Source organism: Manduca sexta, chromosome 12 (assembly GCF_014839805.1).
Source record: "Manduca sexta isolate Smith_Timp_Sample1 chromosome 12, JHU_Msex_v1.0, whole genome shotgun sequence".
NCBI classification, from domain to species: Eukaryota; Metazoa; Arthropoda; class Insecta; order Lepidoptera; family Sphingidae; genus Manduca; species Manduca sexta.
In genome coordinates, this window is record NC_051126.1 from 10,196,202 (window position 1) to 10,223,623 (window position 27,422).

The 27,422-nt window shown below is 38.4% G+C and overlaps 1 protein-coding gene across 8 annotated transcripts; it reads left to right on the forward strand.

Annotated features, from left to right (window-relative positions):
* LOC115443674 ((E3-independent) E2 ubiquitin-conjugating enzyme) lies at nucleotides 1-26,979 on the forward strand. 8 transcript variants are annotated; one of them, XM_037437797.1, is made up of 26 exons: nucleotides 1-337; nucleotides 3,731-3,958; nucleotides 4,313-4,555; nucleotides 8,182-8,293; nucleotides 10,307-10,438; nucleotides 10,692-10,828; nucleotides 11,231-11,403; nucleotides 12,696-12,821; nucleotides 16,175-16,391; nucleotides 16,482-16,607; nucleotides 17,316-17,345; nucleotides 17,430-17,530; nucleotides 17,663-17,798; nucleotides 17,975-18,061; nucleotides 18,248-18,401; nucleotides 18,890-19,134; nucleotides 19,658-19,747; nucleotides 20,136-20,309; nucleotides 20,577-20,679; nucleotides 21,023-21,128; nucleotides 21,545-21,634; nucleotides 23,722-23,852; nucleotides 24,154-24,377; nucleotides 24,674-24,871; nucleotides 24,963-25,113; nucleotides 25,196-26,979. In XM_037437797.1, the coding sequence occupies exons 1-26, from the start codon at nucleotides 113-115 to the stop codon at nucleotides 25,534-25,536; spliced, it is 4,080 nt and encodes a 1,359-aa protein (XP_037293694.1). In that variant the 5' UTR covers nucleotides 1-112; the 3' UTR covers nucleotides 25,537-26,979. The 8 variants fall into 8 exon arrangements, with proteins under 8 accessions (XP_037293694.1, XP_037293696.1, XP_037293690.1 ...); XM_037437799.1 differs by having other exon boundaries at nucleotides 16,181-16,391; XM_037437793.1 differs by having other exon boundaries at nucleotides 2-337; nucleotides 12,669-12,821.
* Nucleotides 26,980-27,422: the final 443 nt, after the last annotated feature.

The following is a 27,422-nucleotide window of genomic DNA, read 5'->3' on the forward strand; positions in this document are numbered from 1 at the left end:
TCCCGTTGCATAATTTATTGACGCATGCGCCACACATTGCAATCAGCTGTCAGAAAGAACATAATCACGTAAAAACAAAATTATTTGTGTCTTAAGTTAATTCCCGTCAAATATGGCGGGGCAGAATCCAGGTTCTCCCACTGACTTTCAGTATTTCTACGAGGATGAGGTATACAAGATCAACAATCGCGGGCAAGTGGTCTTCGGCCTGGTGCTCGAAAACTACGAAGCCAACTCCAGTGATCAGGAGAGCGACATTGAAACACCCGTACAAAAAGGAGAAATTCGTGTTGTGTGGCACCCTTCGGGCACTGAGCGTGTAATATCGGAGAAGTCGGTAAGTAAGGGTACATTTACCCAACGGTACTTTTGTTAGATACGTCGCCCGATTCTCTTTTTTGCGTTCGCAGCTGAAACACGCAAAGCATATTTCGAACAAGCAACAGTCGACCAGCATCCTGAACGAATTGTTTCTGGAAATTTTTCGTTAACATTATGAGGGTAGATCTAATATTTCACCTTGCTTTTTAAATATCTCAGTTTAAAAACAGTGAAATACAAATAGTTATGAAAAATATTATACCCAAATTAGTTCAACACAAATAATTCTTAAGTTACAATTAGGACAAACTTTAAAAATATTGTAATATGGCCAAATATATTATTTTTGAAAAAAATATTGTTAATAAACAAATCTGATAAGACAATAACCATTTGCTTGAGATATATTACCATATCATAGGAATACCCTAATAAAAAAAGTATTGCATTAACTTTGGTAATAATGAAAGTGATGTTTTTGGTGAATCAATAAATTGAAACATCTGTCTACATTTTAACATTATCAATGGAGGGTAGTTATTGGTTATGGGCTTTTACCGCATTTAGCTCATAAGTGTTAAGCCATTGTGCATTTAAAGGGTAGTTAGTAATAGTCTTAATTTCAACACTGTCTTACATCTAGTTGTAATGGCCCTATGTAAACAATATATTAACAAGAAAGCTTAAGAATTAGTATCTGAGTTTCATGATATTTATAAAACAACTGGCAGATTTTGATAAAATTTAAAATGCAAAATACTATTCTATTATAAATAATCATAGTTATAAATAACTATTGATTCAAATGGAATTAGAAATATTTTGAAATGCAAGAATACTGAGCGTCATAATAATATGAATTAAAATCTAATCACTTTGATGTTATGGTCATTAAGCATTTTTATCATTAAATTAATTAGTATAGAAGGACTTAGCAGATTTTTAGGCTACAATGTAGTATCTTGTAACTGGATTTTGAGATCAAATATTGCATTAACTGGTTTAGTTTTTATCTTCACTGACAACAAAACTATATTCGAGGATAGAACATAATGAATTTTCAGAAAATAAGTTAAAATATTTATTTTTCCTTGATTCAATTATATAAATATAAATTATAATGTGTAAAAGTATGTTGGGTTTTCAAAATTCTCTTTGTCAATTGTTTATACTTTTGCAAAGACTAAGGTATTCTCTATCATATAGCCTAACAATAAAAACTGGACAAGTATGAGTTGGACTTGCACACCTACGGTTCCATACAAACTTGTAGTTAAGGTATATAAGTTTATATATACAGTTTTAGGAATGTTTCGTTTACACAGGCTGTAAGGTATTGCTTCTCACTGAAAATCATGAGTCTAGGTCAATAGGAAGTACCCTATAGGTTTTGATCCTTCTGTAAAATCGCAAAATATGCAATATAAGCGATCTCTTGATTGGGGTGACTTGCATGTTGGATTATTTCATAGTTGAGAGATCATAGAACCAATGATCTCGACTTAACAACAATCTTGATGTTGATGTAAATTTCAAAATGGTCTTAAAAGACAGATAGAAAGACCAGACACGAAAGTTATCCTATAAGGGTTCCTTTTCAGGTAAGGAACTCTACAAATGTATATTATGAGAATAAATTTACAAAAATATGGGATTCACAGTGCCAATATTATTCATTGGCTCCATTTTTCCAATTAAGTGAATTTGTATCACCAGCATATTAAAAAGTCATGTCACAGAAATCTTTAGACTAGGGTAGGATAGAACTGCATGAGCTGAGCCAACCGTGACAGCGGCCAGCATACATCAGAAATAAATATTCAAGCGTGAAACTCCTTTATACATTTTCAGTATTTTTTTTTAAAGGTAGTTAGTACTTAGGCGTATTTTGAGAATGGTGAATTTCTAATTAGTTGCCATAATTATACCAATTGTGGTTGCAATTGTTTGACTTCAAAATTGTGTTACAAGGTTTTAAATTTTAACCAATTTTTAGGTATCAAACTACGGAAGTAATAGCAGTTAACAAAGAACTTTGTGTCCCTAAATGGTTTCTTATTCATTTACATATCATTAGCTTTTATAATGTATACCGTGATGTAGTGTTCAGAAATGTTTCTTTATAGGGATCTAACAATGTGTTTATTCTTTACATTGTCATGAATAAACTTGCACAAATGATTGCTGTACCAAAATTTATTTGCAATATGGTTTACGGACTAGATAAACTGAAGTATTTATTAAACCAGTTTAATTGTTATATATTAACACCTTGTGTCTATAATGTCTTATGTGATTATAACTAATGACAATCAGTAACTTAACTTGGATTAATGGATATTAGTTATCTATTATCATATCAAGAATTCAATTTGAATCTCAATTACTATATTTACACAGTTAAGTTGTTTAGAAGCCATAGAAGACATGTTTTCCATCCTATAAATAGTTCTGTAACCTGTACAATGTACATTCTATGATACAATAATAATAAATAATTCATATTCATAGGCTTATTTCATTGGCTTAGCACATATTACAAATATATCTTATTTAACAATATTCTAATTTTGATATGTTGGAATTAAATAAAAGACAAAACAAATCCATTAAAATATTATTTGCTTTGCTGTTTTATTCTGTGATTTAATGAAGACAATAGGACAAGACTCGCAGTAAAGCAACATATTTTGTATGTAATGGGCTGTTATTCCAAATTGTACTATTTGATTTAAGTATTAAGTGCAGGAATTGTAATTGTTCTTTTTGTATATGTGTAAATGTTATATATCGTAGTATAGTGTTTCATATTAGTTAAAAAAAAATATTCACATGAATACTTCTTCAGTGATCACACTGTTCAGAAACATCATATAGTAAAAAATACAATCAAAGGTGGCATCTCATGTCTCGTATTTTTTATCGATTGTATTAGATAGATTAGATTAATATAATACAGAATAGGCACCAAGTAAAATTTCTAAAGATTCCCCTGTATCAGGCAACTCTTTGTTACATCAATAGCAAATATTAAAACTGAAAAGTTGTGTTAGTGCTACTTTAAGCTAAATATACCTCTAATGTTGGATAAACTGACTGCCTCGGTGGCGTAGTTGTATTGCATGTCCGGTACAATAGCGCTCTGAGGTCCTGGGTTCGAATCCCGGGTCGGGCAAAGTGATATTTGGGTTTTTCTGCTCAGTATCAGCCCGGAGTCTGGAATTTGTGCCCGATATGGCGATAGGCTCGCCCCCTATCACATCATGGGACGGAACATACTTGGCGAAAAGTGGGTGCCCTAGTTGCGCCTCTGCATACCCCTTCGGGGATAAATGCGTGATGTTATGTATGTATGTTATGTATGTATGTTGGATAAAATATGTAGCGTTTTTATTTGTTGGTGCGGCAGGTTGGTTTGGCCGATCGGTCCCTCATGCCAGGCGACGTCGTGCGTCGTCTAATAGCCGGCAAGGACACCCAGCGCGGCTACTGCCGCGACATCGTCATGACAGCGGCCCTCCAGATCGTGGGCACCAAACATGTCATCCCAAGCGTAGCGAGCGAGAGGCTGCAACCCTTAGAAGAATTCACCCCAGACTTGGCCGTGTGCCTGGACTCTTGGGTAGGCACATCGAAGGTAATTTCAAAGTTCCAATGTTCCTTAACATCTTAATAATAACGTTTCAAAATAGAACCTTTATCGATTCTCGGAGACCGTTTGATGCTATTTATAAACCACTTGCTTCGCTCTAACTTTCCACCGACCCTTTTGTGTCGTAAGAAACCTGCTTAGTGATTCTTTAGAAAATTTACAACTCGCCGATCTCTATACACATTTGTTTATTTGAGTATAACAATAAGTAATATTATGTAATGATATACAATGAACTCTTTACATTACATTTTGAGAATATACATACGCGATCCTAAACATGAGTTTAATAAATATAGCAATAAAAGCTAGCATATCAATAGAAGTGTTTTGTTGCAGGCGGTTCACAGCAAACTCCGCCTCGTATCAGCTGACGGGTCCAGGCTAGAATACCCGGACCTAGACACGTGCCCGCTGGAAGACTACTCGATGCGCCGCCGCCGCTCCACGCCGTACTCCTCGTCCGAATTCTACCCAGGACAGGTAGTGTACGGGCCCCTCGGCTCCCTCGATAACGCGACCTGGCTGAGCGTCACCAAGGAGATGAAGGCGGCCAGGAAACATAAGATGCACGATCACAAGGTATGTGTTTTGGATATTTTTTTTTTTTAGGACGGCTTGGCGATTGGCGGTTGTTTGATGAACTAAGGTATATGGTCTTATTTACATTGATACTACAACTTTTATAAATGGGATAGGATTTACATGGGTCAGAGCGCCGGCGGACGAAGAGGCGGTGAAGATATTGAATTGAACTAAATATATTTAAGACTCAGCCTTGTGTGCTTTTATTAAGGGTCATATAGGACAATGAGGAGTAGGAGTACGAGCGGTTACGAGCTGCAACTTTTTCTATTCTGTTTGGGCTGATGTTAAGACGTAATAGTATTAATGTACATTGTACAACAGCCTTTACTTACCTACATACAAGCATGCATTGTTGACAACACGTTCGAGAATTTTCCGCGACATTCACAGCGAATTAATGAAGATTCTGCGGCGGGTGTGCAAAGTTATTTAGATTGCATTCCTAAATAGAGCACCCTTGACACGCCAGCTCCAAGTTGAAAGTGAAGAATATAGCTTGTGACTTCTTAGTTACAAGCGATATTTTATGAAGATCACAGATCATTGTATGAGACTCAATGTATCAATTTATTTGTCGCAACCTCGAGAGGTTAATAAATAATAACATACCAATCTTGTGAAGTTACTTTGGGAAATTACTAGGGACTTTCTGTCCTATAAGTAACTGCAGTTTTATAAAGCTTTCGTTCAACGGTTTGGCTTCGTTAGTGTCGTGTGGTAGTATAATTAGAATCTGTATTATACTATGTCTTACTTCTGTTCTAATACCAGTGCGGAAGTTTTTTTTTTGTTATCGGACCCCGTAACCAGAGGTTACCTGCAAATAGGATACTGGAATCCCCGGCTTAGCGAATGCAGGGTCCTAGAGGAAAGTTGGGAGGGGACAGCTGGAAATGAAGTGTGGGGGAACGATAAGGAAACCTCTTAGGATGGGAGGTGGGGCCAAGGCTAGGAACTGTCCGCGAGTCCTTATAGGCCTCAATGCGAATTGGTAACCATGAGGTATACATACTTAACTGTGTGCCTAGGGCCGCGACAAATGTCCCCCGTGTATGGGCGTGCATTCGGTGTGGAGACCGTGCACAAAAGAATTGTCTGGGCGGGTCAGTGCGGAAGTTTGGATATTTGTAATTAAATCACGCGGGAACGGCTGAACGGATATGGATGAAATTTGGCATAAAAATTGATATATATTTGATAATATATAGCGTGTGTTTATATTTGATAATATATAGCGTGTCTTTAAGCCGTCGAACTGTGAGCGAAAGTTCGTATTAAATTACTGAAACCTAGCGCAGTACTTATACTATAGTCCGATCAGCAAATTCAATAAATATTTATGTAAGGTGCCCTGGATTGTATACTACATGAGGAATGATTCGCTATCTCTTGGGTGGGTGCACATTTTTCTGCTTACTCTACAGAAACTGAAACCTTATTCTAAACTTATATAGTCGTAAATGCTTTTCTCAAAGATGTAGGTACTTCTTTAAGTGTGGTTTACCGTAATTTGCATATAAGTGAGATAAGAAGCTACACTATGACGTAAATATTATCAATATAGTTTTAATTTATGTAAAAGCGTGCGTTATGCTATATGCGCTATGTTGATATAGTGTTTAGATGTTTTACACATTATGGTATAGTAAATAGCAGCTCTTGATAACTTGAACGCCTACGGATTTACAAACTGTTAAAGTATTACTATTAAATAAATCAAAGGCTAGTAATGTAAATAAGAGCCAAAAAAAAACTATATGAGTGACTGCTGGTTCTTTGTTATAATATTAGTATTCATGAATACCCATTATGTAGGCTTCATTTGCATAAATACTAAGTTTTTTCGATAAACTTAAATTTATTTCATATTAAGTACTTAAATTTATCTTCTAAAAAGTGTTTTACATATAAACAAAACTCGTATCAAAATCAATATGGCGGCTTCGGAGTTCAATCAGAATGAAGACAAATTACCATATAGCGAGCACAAATAAAGAGCTCATCCGAAATCGCAGATCGACAGTTAACATTATTTATTTGTGTACACCGGCATCAGTGCGGCTGTGCGCCCAGACGGCATTATCGATTTTGAAACGCAACAAGTCGACGTAACTCACGTTGCATTTTGCAATACACTGATTCGCTCAAGGCTTATAAAATTAAAACTTTTTTTAGAATCGTCGACATAATATGTTAAAGATTGATATATCAATTCTAAAACGTAAACCTAAACGTAACTCCGTTTTTTAGTAATAGGCTACCTTATTTTTTTTTTTCATAACTAATCCTTTATTATTCCTCTAAAATTTACATTACAAAGACACGAAATTTTAATATTACGCCGTCGATAAATAATTTGTTAAATGCCTTTTTTTAGTAATAGGCTACCTTATTTTTTTTTTCATAACTAATCCTTTATTATTCCTCTAAAATTTACATTACAAAGACATGAAATTTTAATATTACGCCGTCGATAAATAATTTGTTAAATGCCTTTTTTTAGTAATAGGCTACCTTGTTTTTTTTTTCATAACTAATCCTTTATTATTCCTCTAAAATTTACATTACAAAGACACGAACTTTTAATATTACGCCGTCGATAAATAATTTGTTAAATGCCTTTTTTTAGTAATAGGCTACCTTATTTTTTTTTCATAACTAATCCTTTATTATTCCTCTAAAATTTACATTACAAAGACACGAACTTTTAATATTACGCCGTCGATAAATAATTTGTTAAATGCCTTTTTTTAGTAATAGGCTACCTTTTTTTTTTTTTCATAACTAATCCTTTAATATTCCTCTAAAATTTACATTACTAAGACACGAATTTTTCAAAGTACGCCGTCGATATATAATTTGTTAAATGGGATTTCAGCAAATCCGATACAATGACGTCGTTACAACCGATATGCAGATAGTCCCTATAACCAATAAATGTGCAGGTGCCCCGCCCTGCTCTCGGCATCGATTTTATGAAACTGGGAAAGCGCTGTGATAGTTTTGAACGTAGTTAAACAACAAAGAGAGATTCGATACGCATTGAATTAATATGTGTTGAAATGAATTTCAGACATGTTTTTTCTCGATTTAAGTTCTAATTTTATAGTTTTTGATAAGCTTGGTACAATATAATTATGCTGTAATTTGATAGAGCTTATCCACTATTTATCCTAATATAATTAAACAAGTGATGTATCTACCTACTGTCATATTACGATTTAACCGAATCGACACGTTCTGCATTATGTGATTATCTCACCAATATTATGCTAAGTTTACACTAGCAAGTTCTTGCAGCAATGTATTGCGCAATAACTTCCTAATACCTTTACATTATAAAGACAATATATCAATAATTCTATGCACTGTCGTGTGATATGACTGTGCCGCAATTCCTGCTAGCCCTAAAATTTGAAAGTCAATAATTTACCATGATCCTTTATACGGTAAAAATTGCTTGCGGAATTCGACTTCTGAAAGTTTTCTTGTTAAACTTCGCTTTTAAAAACCGAAACATAATGAAGATCTTGGATGTTTGTTAAAACTTGGAAGTAATCGCAGTAACCGCTGCGTAGATTTGGAACAAATGACGTCACTTTTGTCTCGTTTGTCAACAGTTCACCGTAGAAGCGGTGATGACGGAGAGCGTGAGCGTCCACTGGCAGTGCCGGGCGCTGTGCACTCACCCGGAGTCGGGCGCGCCGCATCAACCCAAGTTCCTCGTCGAAGGTGCGAATTTATACATGTGATTTCTTTTTTAAATGTGCACGGCAAAGTAGCTCCACTGCGCCTGATGGTAATTGGAGTGGGGTCCAATAGAATGGCGACTGAAGAGAGATGGTCCCTCGACAGTCGACACATTTATGCCGGCCTGGCGGAACCGGATATACACAGGCTGATCACGGAACGCGACACACTCATGTGGCTCACGCCGGGTTTTACCATGTGTACAGTGGCCGCTATCCGGTCAGATACAACTCATTAATAGGTTTTTCATACATGACTAGGATCAAATATGCATTCAATATCTTAATGGAGGTTTCGAAGAGCATCTCCCACACAAACGCAGAAAAGCAGTGTGTCTGTATTTTTTTCTAAATTTATCAGGAACAAATAACTGGTAAGACTGCCCCGGTGGTGAAGTTGTATTACGTCACTACAGTGCTGAGGTCTCTAGTTCGTTTCCCGGATCGGGCAGTGATGTTGGGATTTTCTACTCATAGATATGGCGATAGGCTCGTCCACTTATACATCATGAGACGGAAAGGAATACGCACGGCGAAAAGTAGAGTGCACCAGCTGCGCCTACCCCTTAGGGGATAATTGGCGTGAGTGTGTATGTGTGTGTGTGTTATCGTGAATAACTTTAGATGTCTTGACTTTTTAAAATATCATTATACTAAATACCATTTATATTCACATACGAATTAAAGGAAATAGACGCGTTGAGACATTGAAGTGTGTTCGCATTTTATAGGTAAGTAATCACAGCAATTGATATGTTTTATTTGAAACCAATAAATCGACCTTGGCCATTGCATCTGACGATCGTTCCACAATAGATTCGTTTGGCTCCATTGTTTCATGTCTTGGTCTAAGTGTGCGGTCGCGCTTCGCGAATTCCAGTGCCAACTGTCCTACGGTTTGATGCAACATTAACTGTACTTCAAATAAATGATAATACTAAGAAATAATTCGTTTATTCTTGAATACAGAATTGAGGATATAATTAACGTATACTTTAGTGATAAGAACATTTCACTTGCCCTATTTTGACCATGGCTGCCCTGTAAGCAATAGTAATGAAACAAGGACTTAAATATAAAAACCTGCGCATGTTTCCCCAAAACATTACACTTATACATCTTGTTATTACAGTAGAGGATCATCCTATGTTTAATATTGTACGTTATTCTATTTGTAATGGTTAATAATACGAGAAAGAAACCCCCTGCGAAATCTGCATAAAAATTGGTTAAAGAAATGAGCCAGTAATTATTTTTTCTAATATTGCGATGTGCAGAAGTGGGTGCGTTGTGGGAATATCGCTCTGTCTCTTTCTTTCGTACGTGTAGTGATTTCCGATGACGTCAAATGTTGGTATTGCGCCTTTATTCTGTTTCTTGTTAGTTACCCATGCCACCGATTTCGGTGTTTGAATTTTCAAAGACTTATAACTTGTTAATTTTTTACCGGATTTTAATAATTCCTTCTGTGTTATAATATATACAGAAGGAATAAATATTTGAAAGTTGTAAAGAACAAAAATGAGTCCGGTACCCTATTATTACAATGCTCTTCAAACTAACACACTATTGTTTGAGGGTTAATATACTTTAAAATGATTGATGAAAAATTACTGATTTTTAAGTTTACTCTAAATTGTATAACAATTTTTCATATATTATTCACGCCTTTCATGCCTGAAGGGGTAGGCAGAGGCGCAACAGTTGCACCCACTTTCCGCCGTGTGTATTCCGTCCCATAATGTGATAAGAGACGAGCCTAAGAGGCGAGGTCAAATTCCAGCCTCCGTGCTGATAATGAGTCGAAAATCCCAATATCACTGCTAGACCCGGGATCGAACCCGAGACCTCGCCACTGTAGTCGTATCGTAATAAAATTACGCCACCGAGGCAGTCATACGTTAAATACTTCGATTCAAAAATAGCTACACTATACAATTGAACTTCAACTTATTATAAAAACTTTTTGCTGATTCATTTGTATTTTTTGCACCAGGCGATGATCTGAAAAAGCTGAAACTGTTGAACGTGTTCGAGCCGTGCACGCTGCAGGTCGGCGACCGGAACTTCCTCACCATCGGGCCCGAGGACACGTTCATCAGCAAGAAACAGTGGAGGAAACAACAGAGTGAGTGTTTGAGTACATAGAAATAATTTTACAAATAGATTTCTTTAATTTCCAGTGAATTGTTAGGTCAGTGAGGTTATTCATTTGGTTGAACTCGTAAATTCTTTAGAGCCTTAGATTCTGTATTTAACATTAACTTTAAATAATAATAAATTTAATTTCATTCCCACAGAAACGGACTTTATAATTCTAATATTTTTAGAACTCACTTTTTATTACACGTTTTAAAGTTTTTTTTATCGTGTTGGAACAGGTAAATATCACAGGAACCTCCGTAAGCAGAGCCGCCCCACAAAGAAATCGTCCAAGTCCGAGACCAACTCGAGTGAACACGTGCCGTCCCGACCCAAGAAGCGCGCCTCGTCGCACCGCAAGCTCAAGAACACTGACGTACGTACATTCTACCAGCGGCCTATTACTTTTAACCGACTTCAAACAAAGGAGATTCTCAATTCGGGCGTATTTTTTATAAAGGACGTTTCGGTCGTCAAAAAGCGATAAAGTAGCAAAAGAAATGATATCAGCAAAACGATCTTATAAAATATCAACTGACCAATTTATACTTAAATCTTTTAATATCGGCATAGGAATTACAAGGCACACAATGGTATTTGAAGACACTATAGCTGAGACTAGAGAATCACCAATCTGTTAATAATCATATAAACATCTGTCAATGAGCCTCTATTACAAAATAAATATCTAGCAAAGTTATATTAAACACTCGAAATTATCAATCAATTCAACAGTTTTGATACCAGCTATCCCACTAATAAAATCCTATATATCTAGCATGAAATGGAAGTTGACACCGGTGAGGAGAAGTTGGAGTGTCTGGACGAAGTGTTGAAGACGGACCCCAACTGCCCCAGCATCAAGATCGAGCCCATCGGGGACGTGTCACTGCCCATGGCCAGCAGCCAGGAGGACACCGCCACCGAGGAGAAGAACGACTCGGGAATAAGGTACATAATGTTTTTATTATAGAGTCTATTTCAGCTTGAGCTCGAACAAACGGGCCGCACATACGTCACTGCGACTCTTTAAGCCACGAACGACAGTGACATATGCATGAGTGAGGAAGTTTGACAAGTCTGGAAGCACTTATCAGTTTTTGTAGCATTGTGTTAAACAAAGTCATTGAATACATTTCGTTAAAATAAAAAAAGAAAAAAGTATCTCAAGCTCTTTCCAACCAATGGGTTGTCAGAGAGGGGCAACAAGGGTATTCTTCTTATGCCATGTAAAACTTAAAATCTTTAACTAATTATCCACTAGAAATGGCAAAGCAGAAAACTCAAATCAACTAACTTATGCACATCTTGCTTTATGAATATCATAAAGCAAGATGTGCATAAGAGATTTATTCCTAACATTGTCAGTTGATGAGACGTAAGCAACAATGTTGAAGTTTTCGTAAGGTCAGCAAAATATTTTAACCCTTATTAAATAACCACTAATTTAGTCCTTAGAATATTTTAGTGTGAACATAGTTCCCAGTAACTACAAGTGTATTCGTTACTCAATTTCAGTTTGCCCTCTTTATGCTAACCATACCATTATATTACAAAATCTCAAAAATACTTGTTTCCATTTTTAATGCCTTCGTTTCTCATGTTTCCCCAATATCAGTTTTATTGTCACAAAATGTGTCAGACTCTTTGACTTTGACGCACATTTCGTCCCTTTTGGCATCTTGACAAATTAAATCCCAGTGAAACATAATAAATTTAATTAAATGTTTAGTATTTTAAACCAAACCTTGTTACTATAATTTGTAGTATTTTTTTCTTAGTTCCACCAATTTTATAGTTCTTATATAAGTAGTTTCATATAGTTTCTCGTATCCAAACAGTTTAGCTAAATAATTGATTACCTGTAGAAAGATTCATGCGTTTTAAAATTAATTTAGGAATTAGACAAGCATATATATTACACAAGCATTTTTAGAGCATGTTACCTTAGGTCCATCAACAACCGCTAAGCTTAGATAAAACTAGAGATCATGACTTAGCTCGTCTAAATATTGAGCAAAACAAAAGCAACGGAACAAATATTACCGGTGCCTTTATTTTGTGTTATTTTTAGGAAAAAAAAATAGTTTAGTAGGTCTTTTATAAGACATAATTCTTATAATCATCGACGCATTCCATAACTCGATATCATTAACTATCCGCATGTGTTTGAGAATGTTTAGTATATTTTATAATAATCCATTGTGACGGTGTAGTGGGCTAAGTAAATCCCACTTCCGCAGCCCGGAGCCGACCCGCGAGGAGAGCTTCAAGTTGAACGGCGACAGCAAGTCCGAGATTGTTGTCGCCAACGACGATGACTCAGACAACTGGGAGAACACCAGCAGTGATGGCAGCGATACTGATAGGTATGTGTAGTTATATTTTTATTTGTGAGTAGGATTCGTGCATCGAGTGTTCTGTGCCAGCGCATAATGTTGGGAAATGGCGTAGGCGTGTTTCAATGGAACCATTTAGTAAAATTTTAATTAATCAATATATTCAGCAAAATCTCGCGTTTTTGTAGGTATGGAAAAAAAAATATATTATAATCTATCATGTTGGATAAACGATTTGTAATATAGGTCGATTATCTAAAGCTGGCGCGCTGAACACGTTCACAAACTGCCAGTTTCTAGTTACTGAGAATTAGGGGTCGCAATACCGGACCATATTTCAAAACCGGTATTTTCGGTATTGACCTAAAATAAATTCCGGTATTTTCGGTATTTCCGGTATTTGAAGAAATATTAGAAAAATAGGAAATATACATTTAAGTTAGTAATTAAATGTCAAATTTTAGTGATAGCTTAGTGGTTAGTTAAAGGATGAATGAAAAGAGATTTTTGTAAGCCAACGTCCATACCGTTCTGATTTCTGAGAGCTGGCTCAAACTTCACCTTCCTTCGAACCTTTACCCCCCTCCCTGGTTTCATTCTGATTAGAAATGATCGATTTGACAGGAGAGGGGGGCGGAGTCGCTATATATTTACGTAGCGACCTGAAATATAAAACTGTAGTATCTTCCTCTGCTTCTTATTCCGCTTGTGGCGGAATTTCTATTTCTTGAGGTTTGGGTCAAGGGAGTGAAAACCTTACTAGGTGTTATTTACTGTCCCCCATCTCTTGATTACTTCTCCAGTCTGGAAACAGTTCTGGAATCTATAGGATCAGAATATGCTCATCACGTCATCATGGGTGATTTAAATACTAATCTCCTTACCAGCCACTCTTCCCGATCTCGTAAACTCCTTACTATCCTTGACTCTGCTAAACTGCATGTCCTACCACTGCAAGCTACCCACCATAATATGGATGGTCACGACACTTGGCTTGACATTATCCTCACCTCTGCTCCTTCCCTTGTTTTCTCCCACGGTCAATTTCCCGCTTCTGGCTTCTCTCACCATGATCTCATCTACATGTCTTTCGCCCTAAAACCTCCCAAGTTCCCTTCTAGGATATTGCACTTGCGTAGTATTGGTCGCATTGATGCAGATAAGCTGAAAGGAGACGCTGCTAACTTTAACTGGGATCACCTATTGGTAGCCACCTCCATTGACGATAAAGTCGCAATTTTTAACCGCAATGTCACTGCACTCTTTGATACCCATGCCCCTTTAAAGAAAATTAAATTAAAACGTCCTCCTGCACCATGGATTACACATGGGGTTAGATTGGCGATGAGACGACGGGCTTTTCGCCAGTACAGAAAGGATCGTTCGGAGGAGAATTGGTGCCTTATGCGTACTGGTACGTAATGCTAAACGCCGACACATTCTCTGTAATATTTCTTCCTCCTCGCCAGCCAGTATCTGGAGATTCCTCGGAACTCTGGATATTGGCAAAGTTAAAAACATAGATTTCCACGGTGAGCCTATTGGTTTGGATGACATTAATCAACATTTCACATCTGTTACCATGATTGATCACCAAACTAGGCGTCGTACCATGGATTTCTTAGCGGGTCTATCCAGGCCTAACATTAATACTTTTCACATTTCTTCTGTGCCGTTGGGTCAAATTAGAAAAGTTATCCTGTCCATTAAATCCAATGCCACTGGCTGTGACAACATCAGTCGTCGCATGATAATCCCTATCCTGGAGCAACTTCTACTAATCATGTCCCATATCATTAACGCCTCGCTCAGCACTGGTATCTTTCCGTCTTTGTGGCGGAGAGCTATTGCTATCCCTCTTCCTAAAATCCCTAACCCATCACTTGCTAAGCATTTCCGTCCCATATGCATTCTTCCTTTTCTCTCGAAAGTGCTCGAGGCCTGTGCACACAAGCAATTGTCTGAGCATGTGCACCGAAACAACCTACTGTGCCCACTCCAGTCTGGCTTCAGGCCTGGCCATAGCACTATTACTGCACTCCTCAAAGTGACTGGCGATATAAGGGCGGGCATGGAGGATTCCAAAGTCACTGTTTTGGCTTTGGTTGATTTCTCCAACGCTTTCAATAGTCAGTGACGACATTCTTCTTGCAAACCTCTCCCACCTTATAATTGCGCCTACGGCACTGAATTGGTTCTCTTCATATCTTCAGGGACGCCAACAGTTGGTGCGCCTAGACGATTTTTCGTCTAGCTGGCGTGATATAGACTGTGGCGTCCCTCAAGGCGACATACTCTCCCCATTATTGTTCTCTATCTTCATAAACCTCTTAACACAACATCTTCAATGTGCGTACCATCTGTATGCTGATGTCTTGCAAATTTATTCTCGGGAACAAGTCGATCGTGTGTCCGCAGCTGTAGATAGAGTAAATAAGGACAATTTCGGCCTTTCGGTAAACGCCGCGAAATTGCCATGAAATACCAGGCCATTATTGCAGGCAGCTCAAGGCTTTTAAACATGTTGTATTTTACATCAATTCCCTCTGTTATGTTTCTCAGCTTTGTTTATCTGACAGCTTGCTGTTTGTTCAGCTTTGTTAATCTGACAGCCAACTAGATTCAAGTTGTATCTCAATATTAGCCAATCACAACGGCCCTACGTCTACGCACTACGAAGGCTGCCATACCGTCAGCACTGAGAAACAGACTTGTTATCACAGCAATGCTCCGTCCTTAGATAAATAACGTCTATGAATAATGAGGATAGACTTTAAAGAACAAAAAATATTTCTAATAAGTTCTAATCTAAATAACAATTAACAGTTAACACCGCTATGCTTAGAACAAAACAAAAGTAGCAATATAGCCATAAGCAATGTATTTTGGTCGCTCTTTATAGAATATACGCCTATACGAATGAATGAAATTGCAAGCAGCTTAAATTTTTGCGATTTAAAACTCGAGAAATTAATAATTATACACACATTTTGTACTGAATTTTATTTTTATAAAATACCGAAAATCCCGGTTTTTCTAAAATCAATACCGGTATTTTGAAGTTCTTAATTTGGTCCGGTATTCCGGTATTTTCGAAATCCGGGATACCGGTTTGCGACCCCTACTGAGAATTAATCTACTTGGCGACTGCCAATGGCGACGCAACGCTCACGCATAAACAAAGTAAAAAAATATAGCGCGATATTTGTTGACATCTATGTATTCATAGTACTTCTGACCTTTCAATTGTAATACGAAACATTTTTTTACATAGAGTGTAAAAATTGTACTTGTGTGAGTACTGTGAACATGTTAGGTTTAATTAACCGACAATAGTGCGTTACGATGGTTTTGTAACGAGTAGAGCGGTGGTTATTGAGTAGTGTAAGTGTGTGCAGCGGCGCCACGTGGTCGTCGCGGTGCTCGTCGGCGGCGTCGGCGCGCGGCAAGCGCTCGCCGCAGCTGGCCGTGCGCCTGCTGCGCGGCAAGCGGCTCAAGCGCACGCCGCGCCGCGCGCCGCCCGCGCCGCCGCCGCGCCGCAGCGACCGCGTCGTCGTCGAGACGCTGCACACCGCCAGCCGCGCCAACGTCGTCTGGCAGGTACACCTACACCCCCCACACACCCCCCTACACACACAACCCAGCTCTTGTACACCTCACGTATATATTATATTAACACCTCGTTCGTAGGACGGTACGATAGAAATGGGCATACCATCCACACAGCTGTATCCCATTCACCATCTGGACGGGCAGGAGTGTTTCCCAGGGGACTTCGTCGTCAGCGGCGCGGCCAATGTCGAGGAGAATCAACAGGTATTTAATAACTAATAAAACTATCTTTGAAACGATTTCTCATCATTAACTGTAACTGTTAACTTCATTCAAAGTAAAATAAATTATATTTTGCTGTATATTTTTTGTGATCTAACAATTAATATACTTACAACCTTTTTTGTATTATAGTTTAAGTGGTCTAGTATCAATGAAAATCAAGGAAGATTTCCAGATTTAGTTCATTAAATTTGACGAAGGTTTAGACAAAATATTTTTCATAACAATTTTATCAGCCATTTTCCATAAGATGTAGATTGGTAAAATTGTAGAATTTGATAATATACTGTTGTCCAAAATTGTTATTCAGCAAATTAGAAATTAATCAAAGTTAGAAATTAACCAGTAACTATAATTGTTTTTTTATTAATTCACTAAATTCGAAACTAAGGGAGAGCGCGCACTACCATAATTCAATCGCGTGGCAATTTGATTTTATTATACATTCTAGATAGCCTCTAACATTTAACACTGCTTATTCTACCTTAGGTTAAATAATAATATTGAGCTTACTAGATCACCGATCGGTTCGATGGCCAACTAGTCTTGCCAAGTGATACATAGCAAACATAATTTATATTATCTTACACACACGACTGTCTATCCAGAATGTATATAATCAAGCTAATCTCGCGATAAACCGTGGTGCGCGCAATCCCTTAAACGAAACCTCTCTTTTTTTCGACGTAGCCGCCAGAAGAACAACTTGCCTATGAGATGGTAAGTGATTGTTGTGCCCGTCGTGATGTTGTGTGTATATTATCATCGTATTGTTCACATTGACAGCGTAATTTGTTGTTACAGCTGAAGCACAGGGAATATGGTGTGGTGCAACGCGTTGACCATCACGGACGCACTGCTATTGTGCACTGGTACAGGACCTACACCAGCACCGATGACCCAGTGTGAGTAGACTTAAATCCAATATCAATCATCTGTGTATTTTTAATGCATTCTTAAAATATTGTTTTGGTCCTTCGAGCCGTAAATTTAAAGCAAAATATTGCATAAATTTAAATGTTCCTTTTTTTACACAGGCCACAGATGCTACACGAGAGCGAAGTGAGCGTTTACGATCTGAAAGACCACCCGGACTTCCAGTACCGGCCTGGCACCGTCGTCATTCGGGTTGCCAATTTCACTGGCGAGGATGAGAAGTGCACAGCTGGGCAGGTGAACATCCTTATATTAATTATCATGTGCTGATTTATTACAGGGTTCTGACTTATATTGCTGCGTTGCAAATTGTGACACCTTTAGATTAGGTTCCAATATAATTATGAAGCTTTGTTATTCTAACTTTATGATCAGTACATCAATAATGCATAAAATGTGATTGTGTGTGACAGGTCATCGATAATTACCCAACTGGTCGCGTCAAGGTGTGGTGGGTGGATGGACACACAAGCATGTGCTGGCCCCAGGATCTGTACAAGGTACATAAAGATATGTTCAGCTCCTTATATCCTCGTAAGATATAGTTTCAAATAACTGTATAAATGAAATAATTTGTATATTGCGCTGATCTATATTTTTTTTTGTTGCTGCATGACATGTACAAATGCAATCCCAGAATAAAAACGGTCTAATTACTATCATGTTGAAAGTGTATGTAAATATATGTCCAGGTGGGCGAGTACGACTCCGAGGAGGGTGAGCTGTGGGGCTCGGACGGGTCGGGGTCGGAGGACTCGTGGGAGACGCAGAGCTCGGCGCACGAGCCCGACACGCGCTCGCCCGACTGCGTACTCGCCTCGCTGCCCGCGCACACCACGCGTGAGTCCCACCGCCCATACTACACATACTACCACTCGTATCTCCCCATGTGCGTCTCCACATGTGTTTACATCTGGAAATCCACAAAACATATTAGAACAACTTAGATAAAGCTTTGCCTGAAATGTGAACTCAGCCCAAGACCTATCGCATCCTATAGTCGCTACCAAGGAGGAGACCCTGCCATCAATTACGTACAAAATTTGGTTGATAATTCTTAATATATTTTAGTTTCGTAACACATTATCTCTTACGCCATATTATGCGCGGCCCCAAACTACTACAAAATAGTAAATACTATCATACGTCATACCACTGCAAAAATCAAAGAATTTAAAAAACTTTGAACTTTGGGAAGGGTTAGAAACATTAAGTGATGCTTACACACCTTAGTTTAATATGTTTGCGGTTGACATAGGCGAGGTTGTGAGCTAAAGCTAGTGTTTTATATTTTCGATCGCTCGATTAACGCCAATGTTTGGGCTTAGTGTACGTCAACACCGAAGCGCAACAGGCGGCCGGTGGCGAAGCCATCGACGTGGGTTCTGAAAAAACGATCAAGGTCAACGTGACGGTGGAGGACGTGGATGTGGACGTGGCGGCGGCTGGCGGCCCCATTCCCGTGCCGCGCCTGCTGGAGCCGCGCGTGGCGGCGCACATCGAGCGCGGACGCGTCGCCATGCGTCGCCTCGAGGAGATGTTCGCACGACACCCTGCACTGCAGAGCCAGGAGGTCAGTATTACACACCATAATAGGGTACCGGACTCATTTTTGTTCTTTATTATTATCAAATATTTCCATAATATAAATTATAACACAGAAGGAATTATTAAAATCCGGTAAAAAATCAACAAGTTATAAGTCTTTGAATTTCGGTGGAAGGGGTAATTAACAAGAAACAGAAAAGAGACGAAATATCCACATGTGACGTCCTCGGGAATTACGACGCGTGCGAGAAAAAGAGATGAAGCGATATCCCCACATCGCGCCCACTTCTGCACATTACAATATTTTAAATATGAATTACTCGCTCATTTTTTAACCAATTGTTATGCAGTTTTCGCAGGAGTGCTTCTTTTTCGTATTATTAACCATTACATATAGAATAATGTACAAAATCAAGCATAGGCCGGTCCCCTATTATAATTACCTTGCTCTTCATTTACTGAGTGTATCGGTGGGTAGTCCCCTAAAAATATTTTTGGGTACACTCATATATGTTGTATAAAATGTTTGTGTTGTTTTGTCATCGCAGATTATGCGAAAATTGCTCAACTTATACAAAGATTGCCGTTTCCTGGACCGTCTGATGGGTACATCGTTCTTCCATGAGGATCACTTTTTGGTAAGTACAATTATTTATACTTGCCTGAAAGACTTATGTAACTCAAGCATATCTGTAAACTAATTTTGGTGTTACTAAAATCTTCTATCCGGCCTGTAAAACTTTCCTGTATTTTATTTAAAAATTGTATGTACTATGAGTAATAAATGTCTCTACAACTGTTTTATTATTGTAAATTATTATTAGTAGACCGCAGTGGCGTAGCGACCATACAACCCGATTCCTACCAGCTTCCTTTTTAAGTTTATTAACGTTTGTCTTAGTCTTTGTTTTCTGTTAAATTGGCCGCGATACGTTATTAACCTTTCTCGGGTTACCTTTTGAATATTTTCACCGTTTCCCACTGGTAGACCGTATAGAACGTAACACAAGTCGTGTGCGTGCGCAGGGTCTCCTGGAGCGTGTGCGCGAGCGCGGGGCGAGCACGCCGCGCGCGGGCGAGCGCCGCGTGCACGAACAGCTCGCGCGCCTGTTCGCGCACGAGCCCGAGGACCACGAGGACCCCCCCGCGCCGCCCGGCCGCGCACTCATACACTCCAACCTTACCGTAGAGCCCATGGAGGTATACCCCTTATAACCAGAATTTTCATCGATAAATTGGAAACCTTAACAGTTGCCGCAATAAAGTCTACATTTAGGCAAAAGTAACAGAAACTTTGACTTCCTGTCGATAAAGAATCTGACCATTAGACATACAGAATGTTTGTCCCTATCAAGTTGACACAGGTAAAATAGGAAGATAAAGTAATCTCGCGGCCTATAAACATAATGAATATATTCTAAGCTTCAAAGGGGGTCGAATCCCTATTTCAAAATTATTTCTTTTAAGATTGAAGGCGACAACTCGAAGAAACTCTTTGCTGACGCGGCAGAACCAGCTCAAGCTTCTGGCTCGGATGTACCTAGCATGCAGGATATGCCTATTGATAACCGTAAGTATATCTTTATTACAAAAAAACCGCATCGATTCCGTGCATTCGTTTGGGAGCTACGATGGCACAAATTGACATACAGATACACCTTTACCTTATAACACCCCGTTTTATCCGCGGGGGTTAAATATAAGTCAACTTAACGATACAGCCAAGTTACACAATACACATAGTATAAGGAACACCTTTTAACGGAGTATACCAACCCCCATGAAAAATTCGTTTTGACGTTACAAAAAATATTCCAGAGTAGGACTTGGCCATTACTCTGAAGTTAACGATGAATATATGTAAAAAAAATGATATACAATAATAGATGATTTAACTCGGTGCGGTTCTGTAGTGTCCACAGACACGAACGACGTGGACGGCGCCACACGCAACGTGTGCTACAAGCTGTGCTCGCTCATACACACACAGCTCGTGAAGGCGCACGCCGAGGTCAGCCGGTACGTACGCACGCTTACACGCTTGTACACACACATACATACACACACACTCACACGTTTGTCTTTGGCTACATAAGCGATGGTAATGTGATAGAAGGGCAACTTAAGTCAAGGTTTTTATGTTTAGATAATATTGGATTGAATGTAGTTCGAAGTTAAAACTTATCAGTATGTATAATAAATGTGAAATTTAAGAATCATGGGTCTTTTACTATTAAGACTTGGCATTGATTTGTTACATTATCTTACACACAAGTGCTTTGTCATTTTAACTATTGATCAATGAAGACAAAGTTGTTCTACTACCGTTCATATTGTTGCTTGGCCTCGATAATGCTGGCATTTAACGTTACATGAACCATGGAGATACTAATAAATAAATAAGTACAAAAAATAAAAGCTAATTTGTTCCGCAGGAGGCGGCCGCAAGAGTTGGCCGAATTCCTTAACAACTTAATGAAACAGAAAGACGCGTCTGAGGAGAACTTACTCTACCACTTTTCAGTGTGAGCCTCCATGTTTATTTTCTGCCCCCGTATCCTCCTTCCTTAATTTGAAATGCTGTACCGTTATGCTTAGAAATAATACATGAATATACATTGGTCTTTCGAGCTGGATATAATGAATTATAATTCAGAGTTCTATGTGACAAGTTGCTGTAATTTACTTGGAAATTACAAGTATTACAGTGATGCAACTAACATTTTGTGCGTTCGTTTGGCTTGTTCGAAAATTGTACTTTCAATAATAGCAAACGTTACCGCGTTGTGTCACTATCGAACGCATTTTAATCTATAATAAAGTCCATTTTTATTCTTTGTAAAAACCTTGTATCGAAAAATATATTATTACCCAATATAATGCTTACTACAGTATTTCAAATGGTTATGTTATTTCCTTTGTTTTGTACAATTTGTATATTCGTTTTAATTTAATTTATTTTTTGTTTTGCATCATCCCTATTGGTATCGTGCACTGTTAGTGGGGTTTCACATATACAGTAAAACCAAATCACCTTCGATTATTGCCAGCAAGAACAAAACAAAAACCAATCTGGCCATTTCGACAAACAATGTGGGAGAAAATTTACAAAATTCGATTTATGTAATATTTGCTGGCAACTCTCGATAAAGTTGTGTCAAAGAGAATGCTTTATATGTTCTTAATGTGACTATGTCATAAGTTAGCGGGTATTATGTTGAACACTGTTGATATATCGTTTGCAATACTTATATTAAACAAACAAATACTATTTTTACATACAACACCATCACATCAGTGCTTATGTTTTTGTTTTGTATTGAGTCATCTTTAAATGGCATACTGTTTTAGCACATTTTATTACAACTGCGATTATCCTTAGATGATTATTAATGCTGCAACATAATATTTTTGATGAACCTACAGTTTTGATAAATCTTTTTTTTTTCATGTTCATATAGCACACGATATTTATGGCAACATTTCTTACTAAAAAAATATTCACCCAACAATCTACTTCAAAAGTTATATCGTAGAAAATCACTCAGTAATCTATTATGAATGACGTTATTGGTCTAGATCAACTTATTTAGTACAAATTAAAGTAATAAATCATTTCTCCTATCTGATACTAGCTATCCTTTCGGTACAGTCAGCATCGATAGTTGCTATGAGTTGTTCTTCTGAACGTATTTAAAAAAAACATAAATAATCGTATAAAATTTAAAAAGATTAGTAAGGTAATTTAAAATGTCTAACCACGTTAGATACTGAGGTTTTTTTAGTGTAAGCGACGACAATCATGCAGCCATATTGTGTCGACGTAAGTACTCCGATGAACCACATCAAATTATTCTCTTATTACTGGTGAACAGGAAAATACCACTAATATGTATAGTGTCAACTCAGGCAATTATTACTCGTTACATTATTTTTTATTATTTTTATTACAACTTTTGTTAAATTAAAATTACTTTCGCTGCTGACTGTATTCCACATGCGAATAATAGAAATAAATTACCCTTATAATGTCTTCATTTACTTTATTTAAATTTAGTCGCCAGCAAAGTTTTTAGATTTGGTAGTCACGTACCATTTTATTTACAGTATGCTATTTTATTTTAAATTTTGTTTTAAATTATATTTGTATATATTTTTTGTTGTTAATTTTTTAGATGACTCTGTAAAAGTGGTAACTTAATTTCTCTGATTTCCGATACATCCTATTCTAACGTCTGATTGTATTTATGGCGAATGACTCGATTTTATGTGTACGCGTAACTATGTGTGACATTTTTGTTTAATGTAAGTTTTGCATCATCATTCATGTTGATTCCTTCTGTAACAGATGAGTGCATGGTATAATCTTTGTATTATCTTACTTTCCAACAGTCTAACCGAATTGCTTCCTTGTGTGAATAACCCATGTCATCTGATTGCATTGACCGTCACTTGTATTTGGTATAGCTCATGTAATATAGTACCTATGCGACATTGTATGTACATTTTACAAATAATTCTTTTCTGTTACAAACTTTCCAATGATAGTAGACTCTTCATGACGGTCAATGCTCGAAACTGCACGATATTAATGCATTGTTGATGAATACAGTCAGTACGGTGCTCTTGTGGTGAACATGGGTGATGAGGATGAGAAGGAGGAGCCGAAGCCGATGCCCGAGGATGCTGACGTCAAGGACGCCACAACAACCACCATCGTTGCTAAAACCGATGGTGACAACGGTGAGTTCAGTTTGACATTTATATTGATAAGTTACTGTTGTATGAGAGATGTCTTTTTGTTATAGTAGGGGACATTATAGTTTGCTAAAATAACAAAAAATGAACTGCGAGAAAGAGGGCGTACGAGTATTAAATCATGCTCTTGCGTTGATCCTTGTTCTATGATTTTTTTTTTTCGCCATAATGTCACTGATTGCAAATAAGGTGATCATTTTTTGGAAGTATTTTTATGATTTTTTCATTTCTTATACTAACACAAACTATATATCGTACATTTAAACTACATATTTGTTGTACATAGGCCAAGCTGTAACAGAGGCTCCACTGGCCAGCGTGGAAGGCATGGAGGCCGAGGTGGCGGACACGGGGCCCGATGAGATCGCCGGCGAGGGCTTCAGCCTGCTGGAGTTCGCGCCGGCCGCTCACCGCTTCCGCATGTCCATGCTGCAGCCGTCCGACCCGCGCTCCTTCTACTCCGCCGTCAAGCGTGAGATCAAACTGCTCAAGAGCGACCTGCCGCCTGGCGTGAGTCATTTTATATGTGTCAACTGATGGGCGATAATCATCTCTTTGGAATTTACGTGCTATATGAAAAAAAAACTGCAAATATCATTTCAGTAGTTCCTCGGAATCGATTGATTATGGACATATATCTATAATCGATACGCATTTCCCGGTAGGCGACGGCTCCACTGTGCTTCTGGCATTGCAAAGACTAAGGGCGTGTGTTGCTAACCATCAGGCCGACCGCTTGCTCGTTTGCCTACAAGGCAAGAAAAAAAAAACTAAATATATTTACAAAACACCATGTATATCACCAGGTGTGGGTCCGCGGATACGAGAACCGCATCGATCTGCTGTCGGTGATGATTGCCGGCCCGACCAAGACCCCGTACGAGGACGGGCTGTTCGTGTTCGACGTGCAGCTCGGCGGCGAGTACCCGCGCGCCCCGCCTCTCTGCCACTACCACTCATACTGCAGCGACCGCCTCAATCCCAACCTCTACGAAGACGGAAAGGTAACACGAATTAGTTTTTATAATTGAATTATTTTAATTTGTTCGAAACTGTTTTTTATGCTATGCGGTAACTGTATGATGTCATCTCTAGGTTTGCGTTTCCCTTCTCGGCACATGGTCCGGCCGCGGCGTGGAAGTGTGGGGCAAAGACAGCTCTCTACTGCAGGTGATCGTCTCACTGCAGGGCCTCATTCTCAATTCTGAGCCATATTTCAATGAGGCCGGATATGAAAAACAAAAAGGTACGTAGCATATACTGACATCCTTTATGAATTTAGTAAAAAGTAAATGTTTATCATACGTGCGATTGCGTCGGTGTGTCAGGCACTCAACAAGGCAACGAGAACTCGCGCATGTACAACGAGATGGTGCTGCTGAAGCTGGTGCAGTCCATGACTAAGATGGTGCTGAACCCGCCCGAGCCGTTCCGGCGCGAGATCGTGCAGCACCTGCGCGCGCACGCGGCCGCGCTATGCCGCCGCCTCGAGGGGCTCGTGGCGCTGTCCCGCGGCGAGCCCGCGCCCGGCGCCGCGCTGCCCGCGCCGCCCGACTACCCGCTGGTGCCGGCCTCGCGCGGCTTCTGCCTCACGCTGCGCTCGTCGCTCGACGCCTTCCGCGCCGCGCTGCGCCGCAACGACATCCACGTGCCGCCCTCCACGTTATAGCCGCTGCGCTAAGCGCCGCCGCCACCTCCACACCACTAGTGCGTCTGTCGACCCATCCTATCGTCTGTATCGCCCCCGGTTTCCATTCACTTTACATATTCGAGTAGTAGAACCGACACCGAAGCACTGGCCGGTGTCGGTCCCCGCGATGTCCCTTTTACGGTTTAATAAAATAAATAAAAATGTCGTAGCTATAGTATTTATTGTGATGTACTTTTCGATTATAGGAATATTTTAGATGTTCGACCTGAGCTGTTAGGTCTATTATTGTTATTATTTTTTTTGTTTGTTTCTCACGAATAAAAATTACATATTCCGAGTTCTCTCTCATCATTAAGTATTTTATCATTAGTGTCGAATGCATGAAAGTCGAATTGGTTGTTCATATTGCTAGTCAATATGAAATAAACAGGTTCTCTTTAATATTTACAAATCAAATTCTAAATAATAAATGTCGATCTTATGCGAATGATATGATTATTATTAGATCTTTTAAATATTAGATTAATATTATTTATTTGTAACATGTTATGTCTACTTATAAATCAACAGCGTTATGGGTACTTATTTGAAAATTGCATACTTTTTACGAGGAGATGCTTTTTTGCTGTTGTTCAATTTTGCTACACGGAGTGTTGTTACTATGCTAATGATTTTAGATACGCGCCTAGATTATGATACGTTCTCATCCGTATGTTTGTTTTGTAATTCAATGCGATAATGTTATCATTTTGTGAACGAACGTGCGACTGTTGTGGATAGCAATGTTTTATTTTGTACGTGTGTTATGTGTGCGTAAATACTTTCATTCATTTTTGTATGTAATTATAATTATAATATTTCATTTCATTTTATACAGCGGGATATCTTTAATGTGTTGTGATAATTAGATACTATTTCAGTAAAATTTTCACTATTCAACAATCTTAGTCACTTAGTGTTTTGGCTTTACAACTGCAAGCACCCAATATAAGGTATATTGAATAGTTTCACTCGCCTAACTGTCTATACTATCGGTTTCTGTGCAAAAACAAAATAAAAAAAAAAGATTTTTTATTTATTTATAATTATTTTATTTATGTGGTGAGCCCATATTATTATTATGGCGTTAGTCACAAAATGTTTCTTCACGAAGAAATGCCGTTGTAGTCTAAATTGTATTAGTATTATTAACCAGTGTTACCTATTTCAGTAGTGATAATTCAAAATTGGTCTACTCGTATTATTTTTGGGTTATTGTGTTAGAAGCGATCCCGTGTTTAGTGCTTGTAGCGTTGAATTGTACGAGTCCATAGCTGCGCCGGCGCCGCCGCGCGGCAGCACAAATACAATGTAATTTCATGCCAAAGTCAATTGAGCTATGGAAGGCTTTTGTCGCTTGTGTACGCGAGATAAGTGACAACTGTGTATAATGATGATATAATAAATAATTCTTCGACCTTATTTGTTTTTCATTTATAGTTTTATTTCGTTTTGTAAAACTGCTCATAATATTAACACATCCAATAAATTAGTCACAAGTTAACAACACCCGGTCTCTAAACCGACGCCACCCAGTAGTCCTCGGTAACAATGGCTCTATCGCCACTCCTAACTTCAGGCCGATAATCACAGCAACCGTAGTACTTATATAGTGTACACTGTAGTACTTATATAGGGACATATTGACATTGCGTTAATATATGAAACCATAGATATCCACTAAAATAGGGCCATAATCATCACTGAGTAGCAAATATTTTCACCAATAATCGCAGTTTTACTTTTCTGTTTCTTTTTTGATAATTTTATAATTTAGTGCGAATATGGCGTGTTCATGAGTGTATTTATGACTGAAAGTGTGATGTCGCTGGGACTAACTCTTAGATTAGTAGTGGCATTAGAGC